We start from the raw sequence: 17,353 nt of genomic DNA, 5'->3' as shown, positions 1-17,353 counted from the left end.
ACATACACTGTGCACATTCACACATACATACATGTCAACACTTACATGAAGGCACAAAAAATAGATAAAATGTGATAAACATTTTGATTAATATAGAAACCAAAGCAGAGGAGTTCTGTGTAGTCTTCAGTAAGAGAGCTGCAGCTTTACCTTAAATATGATGACAATGGGTATATCTTCAGACAGGGTGTTGTGCCTCAGATAGAATCGCCCCTGTTTCACGGCCATGTTGGTTCTGCTTTTCTTCTCATGGGTGGAGCTGTAAGTAAACAGACACAAGTTAAGCTGCACCCCTCCCCAGGAACTTCAACAGCAATGCTAGTTATCTAGTCAGGCACAGCTGCTCAGTAAATAAAACTGTCTCTAATTCATTAGCTCTAAAGATACACTCCTTCCTTCCTTCCTCCCTTCCTTCCTTTCTCCCTTCCTTCCTTCCTTCCTTCCTCCCTTCCTCCCTTCCTTCCTTCCTTCCTTTCTCCCTTCCTTCCTTCCTTCCTTCTTCCCTTCCATCCTCCCTCCCTCCCTCCCTTCCTTCCTTCCTTCCTTCCTTCCTTCCTTCCTTCCTTCCTTCCTTCCTTCCTTCTTCCCTTCCTTCCTTCCTTCCTTCCTTCCTTCCTTCCTTCCTTCCTTCCTTCCTTCCTTCCTTCCTTCTGGGAACACTTAAAAACACTACAACTCTTTCTCGTCATTTTCAAGATCATGGTGGGAATTTTGTGGATGGATGAGAAAGCTTCATCCTTTGACCTCCTTCCCCTCCCTTTGCCCCGTGCGCCTGGTTTGCTGGCTGGCCTTCAACTCGCTACGTACGGATGCTCCTCCTCCTGCCTCCTCAGAGCCAGTGCTATGGAACAGTCAGTCCTTGCTTATAAAAACCTGAAAAGGAGTATGGAAACTCTAAAAAGTGCTTTGTCTTTTTCCTTGAAGTTTCTTTACTGCTATAACTTAATAAAGAGCACAACTTAAATTAACTAGTGCCCTTCCAAACGCTGTTGCATTTCCCTTGCTGAAATCTTAAAACCAATACCGTGTTTATAGATGCACCCACAATGAATTGTACACACACTGCCTGCTCTGGAGAGAAATACCACCCTCTTCACAGGAGACGGCAACCACCCACTACGCTAAAATGATGAGTATTTGGAAAAAACCCATCTGTTTCCCATACCTGGTAACTGAGGCTCCAACGGCCCCTTTCCTGTCGGCCTCCACAATGATCCTGTTCTTGGACAGCTGCTCTTGGATAAGAATGACTTTTTCCACTCCTTTAACAATGAAGTAGCCACCTGCCCAAGGGAAACAAGAAAAGCTCACCACCTCTTCCATACCCAATGCAAGTAGGTGAGGGCCAGGAGCTCCTGAGGGCCAGAGTACCAGTACAGATTGGCCCTGAACTGGTCCTCCCACCTCCCAAATCCTCAGACTATAGGTAAGTGCCTAGGATCATCACTGCAGGCACCAACAATCTTAATTTGATGGGCTGCTGGCATTGCTCTATGAACTGATGACAGGATCAGACACAGTTTTACAAAAAGAACTGAAGCTGATACACCCTTTTAAGACAGAGAGTATATGACTGGTCTATTGCCCTGGTTAGTTTTGTTGTCAAGTTTACACACTGGGAAGACAGACCCTCAACTGATGAATTGCTTCCATCATACTGGCTTGTTGGGCATGCCTAGGGCATTATCTTGATTGCTAACTGACATTAGCAGGGCTTAGCCCACTGTTCCCTAGACCTTATGGCCTGAGCCATAAGCAAGAGAGATGAACATAAGCCTGGGAGCAAGCCAGACAGCAGTGATCCCTCACGGTTCCTGCTTCAGTTCCTGAACTAACTCCCCTCACTGAGGGATTGTGACTTGGAAGAGTAAGCTAACTAAATCCTTTCTCTTCAGGGTACTTTTGGCCCTGGCGTTTATCCCAGCAACAGAAAAACCAACTAGGACAGAAGCCAGAGCCAGAAGTGGGGTGTCTGTGTGGTGGAACCGGCCATGTTGGTTTAAGGAAGACAATGGTATTTGGTACTCTGGGTTCTAGATTGCGTGCTCAAAGATTAATGTGTCATTCTGTGGAAGCCTGGAAGGTAAGGATACTGACAACCCAGACAGTGGGGCCTGGCTTGTAAAGAGAGAGGGAGACAAAGACTCTGTCCGTGCTGTATTTTCCAGTAAGAATCTGCACAAGTAAAACCTTCTGTGTTTTACTGGGACAATGGAGGTTGGTTAGCAGGACTGAGAAACAGTTGTGATTAATGAATGAGAGACCAGCATCACTGATGAGAAATCTGGGGAGTATTTCCTCAGGGTAAGCACACAGAAGCTGTGACCAGAAGAAAATTTGTTAATTTTAAGTCTTCTATGTGGTACTGATTGGGCAGCAGGACTGAGGCTTAGAAGTATGTAGAAGTGTTCCAGTCCCTGGAGGGGAGGCTATTGGTGAAGGTGAAGCCTCAGCTCAAGTGCAGAGATGTCGGTATCGTAGGACATACGCCAAGGATTGGGGCAGGTGTTCAGTGAAGCCTAGGTGACAAGCTATGTGAGCTGCAATGACAGAACCAGAGAAACGGAGTTGTCCAAGCCTTCTGGAGCCAGAAGATCACATCTCAGATGTCAGATACTGAACTTTGTACACTGTTGGATTTTGATTTTGCTTTGATCTGATTACAACTGTGCCCTGTTCCTCCTTGGGAGAAGGAAACACATAACTTGTTTGGGGCTTTACAGAAGCCCACACATTAAGAGAGTTGGTATGTTTAAAGAGACCTTGCACCTTTAAAGCACTGTAATTCTGAAGACTGTGGGACTTTTAAGATTGCAATGTATTTTATAATTATGATATTAACCTGAGATATGGGACAATCCAGAAAGGAAAAATTGTGGTTTAATCGTGATACGTTTGTATGTAACCGTGATATGTTTGGATGTCAAACTGACAAGAGGATCAAGTTAACACACTGGGAAGAGGGGCCCTCGACTGAGGAACAGACTTCATCAGACTTTCCTGCAGCATGTCTATGGGCCATTTTCTTGGTTGCTAATTGAAATGGGAAGGCCCAGCCCGTGTGGGCAGTACCTTCCTTAGGCAGGTGAGCCTGGGCTACCTAAGAAAAGTCAAGGAACACAGCCTGGGAGCAAGAAAAAAGCACCACTCTTTCACGGTTTCTGCTTGAGCTCCTGCCCTGGTTACCCTCAATGATAGATGGTGACCTGGAAGTATAAGCCAAATAAACCCTTCCTGCTCCAAGTGGCTTCTGATCAAGGTGTATCATGGTAACAGAAAAACAGTCTATCCTATCCACATGTACACCAGACCGACAGAAAAAGAAATGTATTACACAAATGAGTCTGTCCATCTCTTAAGTATAGGAATAACCTGGGATCATCAATGGAGATTAATACTTGCTCCAACTTTTCTGACAAATCTGGAACAACAGCAGACAACTGAGTTTCCAAACTAATGTTTGATACTGAATAAAAGTCACATGCTATTATTACACCCCCCCCCACGCATAATTTGAGAATAAGATAGAGTGAGATTTTGTTCTATTTGTAAATAAAAGTAAAACCAAGATAATACATTTAACTTATGAAAAACTTGGTTAGAGTCTAGAAAGGCAGGCTCTTACTAAACTCTTCCTAATGCAACCAGGTGGGGTAGCACACGCCTGTGAGCTGGGCATTGAGGAGGGAGAGGTGAGAAGAGCAGGTAGGTGATCAAGGCCAGCCTGGGCTGTAGAGTGTTTGAGGCCAGCCAGGGCTCCTGAAAAACACCACCACCACCAAAATCTTCCTTGATGCAAGGAGTTCAACTAAAGCAACTATAAGCCAATTTAAATCACAGGTAAAGGCATTAGGAGAAACTGTGTTGTATAGTTTGAAGTTTTACCAAAAATACTCTAGAAATAAGGACAAAAATATAAATTTTGAGAGCTTGAACAATAGCAAAAAAGTTATCATTTCTCTCCCTCTTCTATACTTAACATAGGCTCTCGTGAGCCACTGGGGTCTTTTCAGAACAGTTTAGACAGCAACTTTGGGACCATCTCAAATACCAAGTATCTCAAAAGAAACTACTGCATAGAGGTGAAAGGAAAGAACAGGCCATGCCAGTAAGCCAGAAGCCAAGCTGCTAGCACCTCTAAGCAAACAAAAGAAGAATCAGCATATGTTTAGAAATTCAGAATAAAGTTGGCATGAAATCTCCAGTTTTATTAACACAGTTTGTCCAACAAATCATCAGAAGGCAGCAAGTCTACAGCAGAGCACTAGGAAAGGAATAGAGCAAAGCAGAGGGCGGGGGGTAGGGGGGGGAGACACACTTAAATCACCCATGTACCTGGAGTGGGGGCACACCAGAGTCACCCACTTACCTGGGTCTAGTGGACACTCATTCAGTTTGGCAAACTCTGCCGGCGTTTTCCCTGTTAGAACACAGTTTGAGCTTCGGAGCATGATGGGCATTCTGTTTAAAGTAAAACAAAAGAAAGTCATGCATGAACTGACAGAGAAACTGCAGCGAACGAGTGGCAGAGGGGCCTGCATCTCCGTGTAACCACTCAGAAGAGACATTCCACAACAGAGTCAAGGGAAAACCAAGATATTCCCAGACATATCTTCTGGCATAGATGACAGCTGTGCTGGACAACGACGATGGCACAGCTAGGAAGAGAATAACTAAATGGGAGAAGGTATCAATGAATGTAGCTTCAGGGAGACTATGAGGTGAACTCTATAAAGTAGAGTGTTCTAGCAAGAGCCATGCAAGAGCAATCTGAAGCACACCTATTCAGACTCCTAGACGACTTCCTCAAGGGGGAAAGGCTGTGAATCTTAAACATGTCTGAAGCCTTCACAGTGCTATCTGTACAAAACACACAGAGGACCACACGTAAACAGATGATGATCAAGACCAACAGCACAGCTGCAGAGAAGGCTTGAAACAAGAGCCAAGGCAGGGTACTAGAAGGGAAACAGTGTAGACAGACAGCACTGTGGACCAAGAGGACAGACTGCACATGGTCACTCTGTTAAGTACCACTTGGAGGTCAGCTAGGGAAGAAACTTTTCATCTTCAGAAGATGGAAAATAAATACGAAATCAAAGTCTGACATGAAAAGATGTATGTGGCACAAAGAAAACCCAAACAAGGGACTGGACTGATGTTTTGTGGTTAAGAGCACTAGCTGTTCTTCCAAAGGACTCATCTTCAGTTCCCAGCACCCACATAACAGTTCAACAGCCATTTCTATCTCCATTCTAGGGGATCTTTGGCTTTGGCCCTTCTTTGAAACCAAGCACACATGTAGAACATAGACATAATTCAGGCAAAAGACCCACAGAAACAAATGTACAGAAATATAAACTTTAACTATAAATATAAATGTTAACTTTATAAAACAACAATGATTTTGAATTTATGGGTAACAACAACAACAAAGGCAAGAAGAACTGAGGCTGATAAAATTTAAAAAGTCAAGGACAAATCTGACCTTTCTAAGATCTTACTCTTGCTAGGAGAATAAAGATATACTCAAACTTTGTTAATCAATGCAGTTTAATTCTAAAGTAAAGTAACCAGAAATGAAACACATGCCTTTCAGAGCAGGTAGAAGAGAGAAGAAAAAAGTTCCATTTAAATGGAGTGAAGGAGAAAAATAAAAATAAAAAGTTGGAGAGATTTCATGTGCAGAATACACTGACAGAAATATATGTAAATACGTATGTGGTGGTTTGAATTATGCTTGGCCCAGGGAGTGACACTATTAGGAGATGTGGCCTTGTTGAAGTAGGTATACCCTAGTTGGAGGAAGTGCATCACTGGGGGTTGGGGTGAGTTTTGAGACCATCCTCCTAGCTGCCTATGGATGCAGTCTTCTCCTGGCTGCCTTCTGATTGAGATGCAGAACTCTCAGCTCCTTTCCAGCACCATGCCTGCCTAGATAATGCCATGCTTCCCACCATGACAATAATGGAATGAACTTCAGCACCAGTAAGCCAGCCCAAGTTAAATGTTGTCCTTTATAAGAGTTGCCTTGTCCATGCTGTCTCTCCTCAGCAATGAAACCCTATCTAAGACATATATATTCTATGCACGTAAATGTGTGTGTGTGTAATAGATGTAAATAAGCTACATTCTCCAACAAATTAAAAAGAAAATCTATGTACACATGATTTGCCTCAAAACTGAAAGCATTTTAAATTCATAGCTATTTCTACAGAAGACTCAACATCTGTCCTCAATTAGAAAATTAGGTTCCAAAGTGACTCGCTGATACTATCCATTATTTTCAAACTTGTTCTAAGAGATAGTAACTTCTTCCAAAACCGTTGCTATATAGATAAACATCTAGGAAAACTATGTATAGGACCCATCAAGAAGTCCAGTGCAGAATTCAATGAACTCCTAGCTGACCTACTAAGCACTCACTGCTGGTGTCAGGAGAAGAAAGGGAAGCTTTTCCTCAGCTTTAGAGAATGCTCTGCAATTACTGTAAACCACAGCTCTGTCTGGGCCTTACCTAAGGATCCAAAGCAATTCTATAACCTAGGTACCATTTCCCACACCCTTCAGAGGAGGGAGTGAGGCAAAGAGGACTTATTAATTGGCTTAAGGTCACACCATGGGGCCGGTCTCCAGGCAGTGTGGCTCCAAGAACAACCCTGTTTCTCACCTGCCAATGGGTAAGGCGTTGCGGATTATCCTCTGGCTGCCTCGGGTATACTCAATGTCCACTGTGATTGGGGCGGAGTACGTCATGTCCCTCAGACGGCACTGGAACAGAATCACAGTGAGCGACCCTCTGGCCTCCAGCAATCCCACTATGAGTACAGTGCACAGCAGCCTGAACTTTCCCCACTGAGCTGCTGACGTCCTGCCTCAGGGCAAGCGGAGTCACAGTTGTGTTTAGAACATGTGTGTGCTTGGCGTGGAAACAAGCTAAAGGCTATCTTCATCCTTTATACATTGTGAACCCAGCTTTTACAGGAAGGCGTGGGACCAAGGATCACAGGAAGATACAGGAAACCACATGCAAACTCCCCCAGTGAGTGCAACATATCACACTGACAGTTACGTGGTGGTTTATAGCTTCAAGAGAATTTCTCTGAAATTAAACATACAATTCTTCATGTTAAATCCCACCTGTGGTTAAGACATCTTTTAACTTTTACAACAGGGTCTGAGATTTTGAAGTTTAAGTTTTCTATTCCTGACCAGTAGAAACTGCTTATGTGGGCTGAAGGAACAGCTCAGGGGTTAAGAGTACTGACTGCTCTTCTAGAGGATCCAGGTTCAATTAAAAAAAAAAAAAAAAAAAAAGCTTACTAGTACACAGCAAGCACAGACGCTAGGTCAAAACAAACAAATCCAAGCAAAGTACCTCATGAGGGGACACTGGTCTAGTTACATTGAAGCTTTCTTCAACATCAGGAAGTCCGACATAGATATTAAGGTATCTGAAAAGCAAATTATTTCATTATCAATTACACCTTCTCCAAAAATATACATGTGTGATCCTTTAGTCTTTGACAAGTGCCTACCTTGCTGAGGATGACAAATGAAATGACAACTATCTACCTTCTTGAAGTGACAGTTCATAGAACCTTACAAGTGTGGGTCGATGCTCTCGAAGTATTTCTGCATAGTGTGTGTGTGCACTCGTGTGTGCTATACGAATGTGCACGTGTGTGTGCACAGCTGTACCTGCAGACATTAATGCAGAGCTTCTTCCCCTACTGCTTTCCACCTTATGTATTTTTAAAGATTATTTTTCGTTTATGTGCTTGGGTGTTCTGCCTGCCTGTAAATACACCGTATGCATGTGTAACACCTGCAGAAGCCAGAAGAGGGCACTGGATTTCCCCGGAACTGAAGTTACAGAGGGCTGTGAGCAATATGGGGCCAGTGCTCTTAACTCCTAAGCCATCTCTCCAGCCTCTTCACCTTTTTTTTTTGAGACAGAATCTCTCACTGAACAGAAAATTCACCAACTGAGTAGGCTACACTCGAGCTCTGGGGATCTGCCTGTCTTTATCTCCGAGTGCTAAGGTGGGATGTACATACCGCCATACCCAGCTTTTACATGAAGGTGTGGGATCTGAACTCAGCACTTTATCCACACAGCCATCAACAACAACAACAACAACAACAAACTGAGAGGGAAGCATCAGCTTTCGAAGACACTGTGTGCACAGGTCTAACTCCTCTAATCGAAGCACTCTGATGTAGCAGCTTGTGTCCTGTGTCCTCTAAAGCCAAAGACAGAAAGGGTTGCATACATCTGTCCTCTAGTTAGCAAGCATTACTCCTGCAGACGTATCAGTAATCCTGAGGTTACTCTGCATATAATATAGGGCTGAAATTTTTAAAAATTAATCACAGATAACAAGCGCCCAACTTCTCACTGTCAGGAGTAAAGTCACAAGAAAGGAAAGGAAGTTGGAATGAGTTGGTACTGTTGGCTGAGACTAAAAGGCATCAGTCTAAAGTCTCTAATATAAACAGAATGGCTGGGACATAGAAATACAGATATGCACATGCATGTGTTAGTACATATACATGTATTTGCTAATGCTTTCTGCGAAGTCAGCAGTGCCCGACTGTTTACCCTAAAAGTACCACCTTCCAAAAAAAGTAACCAAAGCACCTTGGAGAAGTGCTTGCTTCCCAGATGGGGACAGGAAAAAAACACAAATATATACTGTACCCCATAGTTCCAGAAAGTAAAGGAGGTGAAACCCCATGAGGGCACATTTTGAAAGGACACAGTGTCAAGTCGAAGGATTTCCCTAAGAAATAACAAAGCTAAGATAATCTGAGCAAGAGAATAACAATACTGGACTGCACACAACAGAAAAAACTAACTAATCATGTGCATAAACTGATATTAAACAATTTACAGAAAGATACAATGAGGGTGTGGGAATATGAAAAGCAGAAGGCATGATGGGAGAGACTTCTCTCACAGCAACAGCTACCAGGACAAGAATCATCGATGCACATTAGAGTCAGTGGTGAGGGTTTGTAAACATAGCTCTGCAGAGTTGTTGTTGTTGTTTTTAAATTAAATAAAATTAGTGATGAAAATATCCAGTTGCATTGTCTAAAGGATCTCCCCATAAATGCTTGTTATAAAAAGAAGAAAAAATTGCATCCTTACAATGGAAAGTTCTGAAAGACAGATACTACGGTAACCAGGAAACAGTGTTACAAGATACTGACATTTATACCCTCTGACATCAATCAGTAAAAACGGCACAAAAAAATTGCCAAAATGTATAACTTAATCTACTCATGAGCAAGTATCCAGACTGAAGGACCCTCTGCAAAACTGACCCAAGTATTCAAAAGTGTCATAGACGTGAAACTCCAGGTAAGACTGTGGACTATCAGAGTCAGGAGATGGAGAAACCAAGACAACCTCAGGGCTGGGGAGATGCTTCAGCATTTAAGACCAGTACTTCTGATACCAAAGAGGACCCAGAGTTGGGTGCCCAGCACCGTATCAGGCAGCTCCAGATCTGATGCCCTCTTCTGGCCTCCATTGGCAATTGCACTCAGCTGTATATACTCACAGACACACATATACAGAATGATGGACCACATAAAGGTTGGAAGCCATCAAGCCGGGCGTGGTGGCGCATGCCTTTAATCCCAGCACTCGGGAGGCAGAGGCAGGTGGATTTCTGAGTTCTAGGCCAACCTGGTCTACAGAGTGAGTTCCAGGACAGCCAGGGCTACACAGAGAAACCCTGTCTCAAAAAACAAAAACAAACAAACAAAAAAGATCGGAAGCCATCTTATTACAAGGTTGAAATAAATTCATTCCTGTTTTATGTAAAACTTGTATTTGACTAGGTCTTGGGACATTCTGGAATCTGATATGTTCTACAACCTGGACTCTAGGCTACACCCTGGTAAGATGCTCTGCCAAATCATTTTGAAATGTTCAGCCAAGTTCCTATATAACCAACATTTCTCTGGAAATCCCCAACCCTTGCAAACCTCCTAGTCTTGCAGGTCTGGGGGCTATATAAACCCCACTGTCTCCTATGTCTGGTGCTATTTTCTCAAACCCCGCTTTAGAAAGAAAAGCTCGCACACTTTGACCACAGAATTTGGGTAATGGTCTTTACTTTTAATCAGTGGAATTGAAAATAGAAAGACAGCCTAGCATGGGCCAGAGACTGATTCTGGCACAAGAATAAGGACATCAATGGGAAGAAACATCAGGTCAGGTCTCCTTTCAACAGGCAGTACTCCATCACTGTAACTTTCTGGTTCTGATAATTGCCTCTGGTTATATGCAATGTAGTAACATATGCTGTGCAAAAATCCTTAATGGGTTTTATCATTATTAATTATATATAAAACGCATCAAAAGAAAGCCTTACTTAAAAGAATTAAAAAAACAGTTTTAGTAACTTCTCAATTAAAACTCTTACAAATGATTTACGAGTAAAAGTTAAACATAAGCATTTTACAATTAGTTTACTAGACAGATACAGTAATGGTATGACAAGAGATTTGACAGCAAGTACATTTACTTCAGTATTTAAAAACAATGGGAATACTATTTAAGAGCAGTTGGTTTCTTACTTTAAGTACCACATGGGGTCAGCATCACTTGTAACCTTTTCATTGGCTTTCATTATCTTCTTTATCTGCAGTAGAAAGTGCAGAATTAGGAACAGAGCTCTTTCTTCCACTTGGTCCTCAATTTACATCTGGTCTTAATCCTGGATGCTTACCTCTACATTAATGAAATAGTTAAAGGAGTCTATGTGTTGTTTCACGAGGCCTTTGACCTAAGCAGAGAAAAAACAAAAGATGGTAACAAAGTAACAGGGTACATGAGTCACTCTGGGGCAGGTAGCCATCAATGTTTCTCAAATACAAGCAAGGGCAAGATTAATAGATGTACTTACTTAAGAAAAAAAATTTAAAGGATAATCTAATGACTTATGCAAAATAACCAATTATTACTAAATAGCATACAATTACCTTTAAAAATGCTGGAAGCAGCCTCCATTTTTCCTGTGAAGATAAGGAAACAATAAGACCATGAGAACCTCTGTCAGCAACCACAAAACACAATTTCTGAGGTGTACCAAGTTTATCACAGTGTGCAGAAACCAAACAGGGAAAATGTTATAATATAATTGCTATTGCAAATACCATGTTTATATGGTGCACATGCACATAAACACATATGTCACAGGTTTCCCTAAATATAATAAAACCTTTTCTGGATGACAAGATTTCAAACCCGTTTCAAATTTATTCTTATGGCACATCCTAAGTGAGGCTCAAAATTTGAAAAGAGAAGTTAGTCTTGAGTCTGGTGGGAACAATCAGAGCTCTTTCTAAACCAGGGCCTCAAACTACCTCAAGGCTTCTGGGGGTCAGCACACACGGGTGTTTGCTCCTCCACTAATAGACTGCTAACTCCCATGCCTCTTGAGTTTTGGGACTTGTCTTGTAGATCACTACATACAGAGATAGCCTCTTTTCACTTACCCCATCTGCTAAGGGAGTCCTGACAGCTGGGTACAGCCGAGTGTAAAGTCAGAATACTCAGTTCCTAAGGAAAGATCTATGGACAACTCACGGCTTTGTGGCAAACACTTAAAAAATAGCTTTAGGGACTAGAAAGATGGCACAGTGACTAAGAGGGGTTAAGATGCTCTTCTAGAGGTCCTGAGTTCAATTCCCAACAATCACATGGTGGCTCACAACCAACTTCTGATGTCTTCTTCTGGCACGCAGGTGTATATGCAGACAGAGTACTCATATACATAAAATAAATAAGCTAAACAAAACAAAACAAAAACGGGTTTTAACTTGAGAGACCTGAGTGGCACTGGAAAGCTCTGAGTGGAGGATGGCATAATAGCTCCATGCCTATTAACTGGATTGTTCTGGATGCTGGGTGGAAATGGGCAAGGCTGGAAACAGGACAATCACTTAGCTAAGAGAAGTAGCCCACACTAGTAACAATACAGGTAGGAAGTGAGAAGTTGTGTAGCTAGCAGACACAAGCTTGAGCAAAGCCAGTAAAATGACAACAGACTGGATGGTTCCCTAGAGAAAAGTGAAGTTAAAATTGACACCAGAGTGTCTGGTCTAAGAAGGCAGAGGCACAGAGCCAACACTGACAGAAATGAGAGGATGGGGCCATGTATAGGAGCAGCAGGCTTTCAGGGGTTGAGGTGTTAGGAATTTGGTTGGTGCCTGTTTAGTCTGAGATACTAATTAGACATTCAGGTAGAAATGTCTGATGGGCAGTAGATGTCTGGAACTTAGAAACAGAGTGGCCTGGGGTATAAATTATGGAGCAGTTATGAAAGCTAAGGGACAGTGAGATGGCCCTGGAGCAATGGAAAATGAGTTGCACAAAATGAGAAAAGCTGAACATAGTGGTGCACACCTTTGATCCCCAGCACTTGGGAGTTCAAGGCCAGCCTGGTCTACAGGGTGAGTTCCATGACACCCACTGTTACATAGTGAGATGAGAGAGAGAGAGAGAGAGAGAGAGAGAGAGAGAGAGAGAGAGAGAGAGAGAGAGAGCCAGTCTCTGATAATAGAAAGCAAGAGTGTTTTGGGGGGGATAGGAAGAGGCTGAAAAGGTTGTAAGAGAACTTTTTGGAGTGATGGAAATGTTCTAGAGCATATATTGGGTAATAGTTGTTTGGTTATCTGCAACTATCAAAGCCAAAGCAAGCAATACTCAGTATCTGTGCACTACTATATGTTCATGTTAAGCAGAAAAAGAGGAGGAAGACCAAAATTAAAAGCTGAATTAAATTCCTACACTGGCTTCTAGGTGGCCCGGCCTAAAGGACTGTAGAAGATTTCAGTAGGTAAGCTCTAACTCAATATGGCTGGTGCCCATATAACAAAAGGGGATCTGGACAGATACATTCAGGGACACTGTCAGGTGAAGATGAAGACAAATGTCAGTGTGATGTTTCTGTTAAGCCAATGATACATCAGAGACTGTCATAAGCCAGCAGACTCTAGGGAGGAGGCACGCACTGGAATCTTTCCCAGGCTCTTCTGTAAGCTTTGTCTTGGATTTCCAGTCTTCAGAAATGTGGGGAATGAAACATCTGGCTTTCTTACACTATCAAACTGTAGTAAATTGTTACAGCCATCCGACATACTAATCTAGCTTTTCAATTTCTTGCTCCCATATTTCAAAATTTCCCCTCTGTGCACAGTGAAATTCCTCTTATCTCACAGACAGGAGGGGTGAGTACACAGTCCTTGTGGAGAACTCACTGCCGGCCACAGACACAGACTTTTTAATCTCCTGTAGAAAATCAGACCTTCCCTTGCTTAACCCCCCAACTCTTGGCTGTGTACTCAGAAACCTTCTCTATTGGTTTGTTCTCACAACTGTTCTGCGTTTTAGCAGCTGTGGGGCCCAGGCCTATAACCCTAGCAATTACGAGGCAGAAGCACAATCACCTCAGAATCAGCCTCAGCTCTAGCAGTTCAAGTCTAGCCTGGGCTACATAAAGCACTGTCTCCGAGAGGTGAGAAAATGCATAAATGACATAAGGATGGTGAAGGACTGCAAGGATGGCAATAGAGAAAAAGCCCAAGAGTTGGCAGTGGAATTGTAAACATTATCACCATTCCAGGAAATAGCTTAAGTTTAGGAATGTACTGCGCATTGCACGCAGGGTGCGCTGGTTTGAGTAAGAGTGGACCCGGGGGTAGAACTCTCGGAAAGGATTGCAAGGATTTGGAGGTGTCGCCTAGTTGGAGTAAATGTGTCACTGTGGGGGTGCGTTTTGAAGTTGCAAAAGTCCATGCCAGGCCCAGTCAGTCTCTGTCTCTGTCTCTCCCTCCCTCTGCCTGCATACAGATCAGGATATAAAGCTTTCAACTACTTTTGCATACCATTCCTGATACAAAGACAATGGACTAACCTCTGAAGTTGTAAGCCAGCCCTAATTAAAAGCTTTCTATTATAAGAGTTGCCGTGATCAGGGTGTCTCAGACAGAACACTGACTGAGACATAGGAGAAGATCTAAAGTCATCACCATGTTTTGTTTTGTTTTTTTACCAAGTCTGGCCAATGCTTACTTCCCACCTCTTTCCCACCATTGCTTAGTGTACTTGCTCTGTGGGTTTGGGTTTTTGTTTTGTTTTTGCCCTTGTATACTTATTCTGTCTTTGATAGGCTTTTTTCTCATTTAACTTTCAACTGTAATTTGTAGAGTACATTTTGTGTATCAATCATGTCTTCCTTAGGAAGGCATGGACCCCTTCCTACCACTGTGTCTGCCATGGACCCTTGTGTGTTTCTAATACCGCTAGCCCCTTTCCCTGGTCTCATTCTCTGTAGCAGGGTGCTTAGGCCTTGGCATTTTCTTTTTTCTGAATGAATGAACATAATGAATGATGTTACTTACTGCCTTTGCCAAAGGAGGCAAAGAATGGCACGGGAGACTCAGAAATTGACATTGCACTTACTCATATTGATTATTCCCATCTATGTAAGTGGGCTAATGAACAGTAATGAACAGTACTTACTAGAGCAATAGTTTCGCATGCTGAGTTAAATGAACAAATGCTATTTCCTTTTAGCTCAGCCTATTTTCTATTCAGCTCCACAACTTGTATTTTCTCTACAACTTTCTAGAAGGGAGCTCTGTTTTAGTTGAACTAATCATTTCTACTATATTTTTCCTTCATATTATACTGTGGTAGGAAAAGTCACTCAAGCTCTGGGGCTGGTTATTATTCATCGATGAGGTGAACAAATACTAATCGACTATACTGAGTACTTATGGGGTAGTGTTTCAGCAACTTAAACAAGTAAACAGACATGCCTCCTGACTTCAGACGTCGTTAGCCTAACAGGGGCGACATGTAAGCAAATGGAATGACACTTAGTAGATGCTATAACAGAAGTATGCAGTGAGGTAGATTATTATAGATGCTAGGTATACGGCCATGACTGAGCATGGTGGTTGTATGAGGGAGGCATTCCAAATAAAGGGAGCCACTGCGTGCAAGCGCACAGGGTTGAAGGAGCTGGCAGGGTCGAGAACACTGAGGATGTCTATGCCTGCTATGAGTTAGACATGGTGAGGAAAGGAAGGTAGGTACATTGAAGAGGCTTAAGGTAGTGAATGAGGTGACAGCAGGTTCCAGTGAGCCAGTGCACTGTGGCTCAAAAGCTGAGTTAGGGCTGGGAAACACAGACAGAAGGACCAGAAAGCAGTGTAGTGGCCCATTTGGAAGACATTGAGAGTCCCAGCTCATGCTGCAATTAAGGACGATTGTGAGGAAGGTTCCTTACATCAACACTGTAATATGACAGTGATCTACAAAATTCTCCCTGGAGAGCCATACCAAAAATATTAAAAGTAAAATAAAATAACTCTCATAATGCTTGGAGTTAAGTCTGGAGTTTTGTATTGGGCTACATTCTTAACCTTTGCTGCATGGGCTGCTGGTCCTGTTGATTAGGAGTAGGGGAACACTGAGAAATAAGCCAAACACAAAGACAAATACTGTGTATTTTCTCTAAGAGATTCTTGGAACTCATTCTTCAAACTCCCTGAGACAGTGAGGTTGTGATCCTCCTACCTCTACATACCAAATTCTGGGACTAAAGTCGTGTCATAGCAGGAATCAACCCCCAGTGCTCTGGAAGAGCAACCAGTAGTCCTTAATCCCTGAGCTACCCCTGGGTCCTAAGTCACCGATCAGGTCGCTCCCGTTTAAACCCTTCAATGGTGCTTTACTATTCCCAGGGAGAAAGTCTTAACACCTTCTAAGAGTTAACACATTTCAGAATCAGGAATGCATCTTTTACTGCCCTCCTCCCCCAGCTCCACTGGATTTATTTGTTCCTCTGAAACAACTGATGGTGTGTCTGGGGTCATGTACAACCTGTTCCTCTGCCTGAATTTCTTCCTCGACCATCTTCAGTCCTAGATGTCCCTATTCTGTGCCAAAGATGTCAAGGTTCAGTGAGAATTTATATACCTTCTCAGGAAACAAAATCATGTCAATAACTGCACTTCCTTGGGCAGTTCACCGTGAAGCAATCAATTATTCTTTAACTTTTAAGAATCTGATCAAAGCTATAGGGGCCCGTAAGAAAATACAAGATTAAAAATGGGGGACGAAGGGATAGTCAAGGTACTTAAACTAAACCTGCAGTCCAAAGAAACTGTGGAGTAAAAGGAAAATGATGACAAGGGTGAGATCCCCATTTACTTTTAGCACCAAAGCCGGCTATGGGACCTCAAGAACATTGCCTACACTCTCAGGATCTCTGTGTCCTTCCAGGTGAGATCGGCAAGAAGATATTGGTTCCTGAGAGAAAACACAAGGACCAATTCTTGCCAGTGCACACTTGAACTAGAAAAGCTTTACCCGTAGAGAGCCATTTCCTAAGGTTCTAAACGTCGGACGCTACTGAGAGATCTGTACTTGCTGCTACAAACACTCATGAGCCAGACCTGGTAAAAGCTCACACACCCGGAGCTCGGAGCATGTGCAGGAGTCCTGAGCATGCGCAGAAGCCCAGGGACCCGCCCTCGTCCTCCCGAAAACTCTCCCGGCAACGCCTCCTTAAGTCGTCTCCAGCCTCTTCCGCTGCCTGCGCTCACGGCGCTTACCTCCACAGTCGGGATTGGCGCAGCCAGCTGCTCCGGAGTCAGGCTCCCGAACTCCTCGGCTAGGACATCCATTCCATTCACGGTAGAGGAAGAAGTCGGCAGAATGTTCACATCCGCCCGTGCGGCTCCAAGCAAGTAGCACGCGGAGAGTGGTGTGCGTTCTCCTCCGGTGTCCCCGTGGCGCTTGTTTACCGGGGGGCGTTTCAAAAGGTTCCGCCTGGTCAGGGCCTAACCTGCGGAGGAACCCGGAAGTGACCGAGCCGGATGTGGAAAACTACACCCACTGGTGTACTTCCGAGGTCTCGCCGGGCTAATCCTAGACTCCTGACAGGCTCATTTCCAGTATCCCCAGAATGATTGAATTCGGCATAGTAGTTCTAACTGTATAACTAATCTGAAAAATGACTCGATAATACACATTAGTCACAACATGAATTTCTAAAGCAGAGATTTCAATTAACTCAGTCTAAACTGCATGTATGTTGTGTAGTACAGAAGAGCAAAAGTCCTTGCTTAAATAATTGGTGGTACCTGCGTGTAATGAACAGGCATCAGCCGGGCAGTGGTGGCGCATGCCTTTAATCCCAGCACTCGGGAGGCAGAGGCAGGCGGATTTCTGAGTTCGAGGCCAGCCTGGTCTACAAAGTGAGTTCCAGGACAGCCAGGGCTATACAGAGAAACCCTGTCTCGAAAAACCAAAACAAAA

At 43.3% G+C, this 17,353-nt stretch overlaps 1 protein-coding gene across 1 annotated transcript in view; it reads right to left on the bottom strand.

Moving 5' to 3' along the window:
- Polr3b (RNA polymerase III subunit B) overlaps positions 1-16,893 on the bottom strand; it is a 102,884-nt gene extending 85,991 nt beyond the window's left edge. The window contains exons 1-9 of the mRNA XM_021174599.3: positions 16,648-16,893; positions 11,002-11,034; positions 10,749-10,805; positions 10,597-10,661; positions 7,379-7,454; positions 6,671-6,771; positions 4,370-4,461; positions 1,166-1,283; positions 151-259 (exon numbers count right to left, since the gene is read on the bottom strand). Of these exons, the coding sequence (XP_021030258.1) occupies positions 151-259; positions 1,166-1,283; positions 4,370-4,461; positions 6,671-6,771; positions 7,379-7,454; positions 10,597-10,661; positions 10,749-10,805; positions 11,002-11,034; positions 16,648-16,719 (723 nt within the window). The 5' untranslated portion in view covers positions 16,720-16,893. The remainder of the gene's footprint in view (positions 1-150; positions 260-1,165; positions 1,284-4,369; positions 4,462-6,670; positions 6,772-7,378; positions 7,455-10,596; positions 10,662-10,748; positions 10,806-11,001; positions 11,035-16,647) is intronic.
- Between the last annotated feature and the right edge of the window lie 460 nt (positions 16,894-17,353).

Source organism: Mus caroli, unplaced genomic scaffold (genome assembly GCF_978045245.1).
Source record: "Mus caroli unplaced genomic scaffold, Mus_caroli_1 scaffold_9, whole genome shotgun sequence".
NCBI classification, from domain to species: Eukaryota; Metazoa; Chordata; class Mammalia; order Rodentia; family Muridae; genus Mus; species Mus caroli.
The sequence above is the reverse complement of the archived record's forward strand: the minus strand, read 5'-3'. Positions and strand labels throughout refer to the sequence as shown.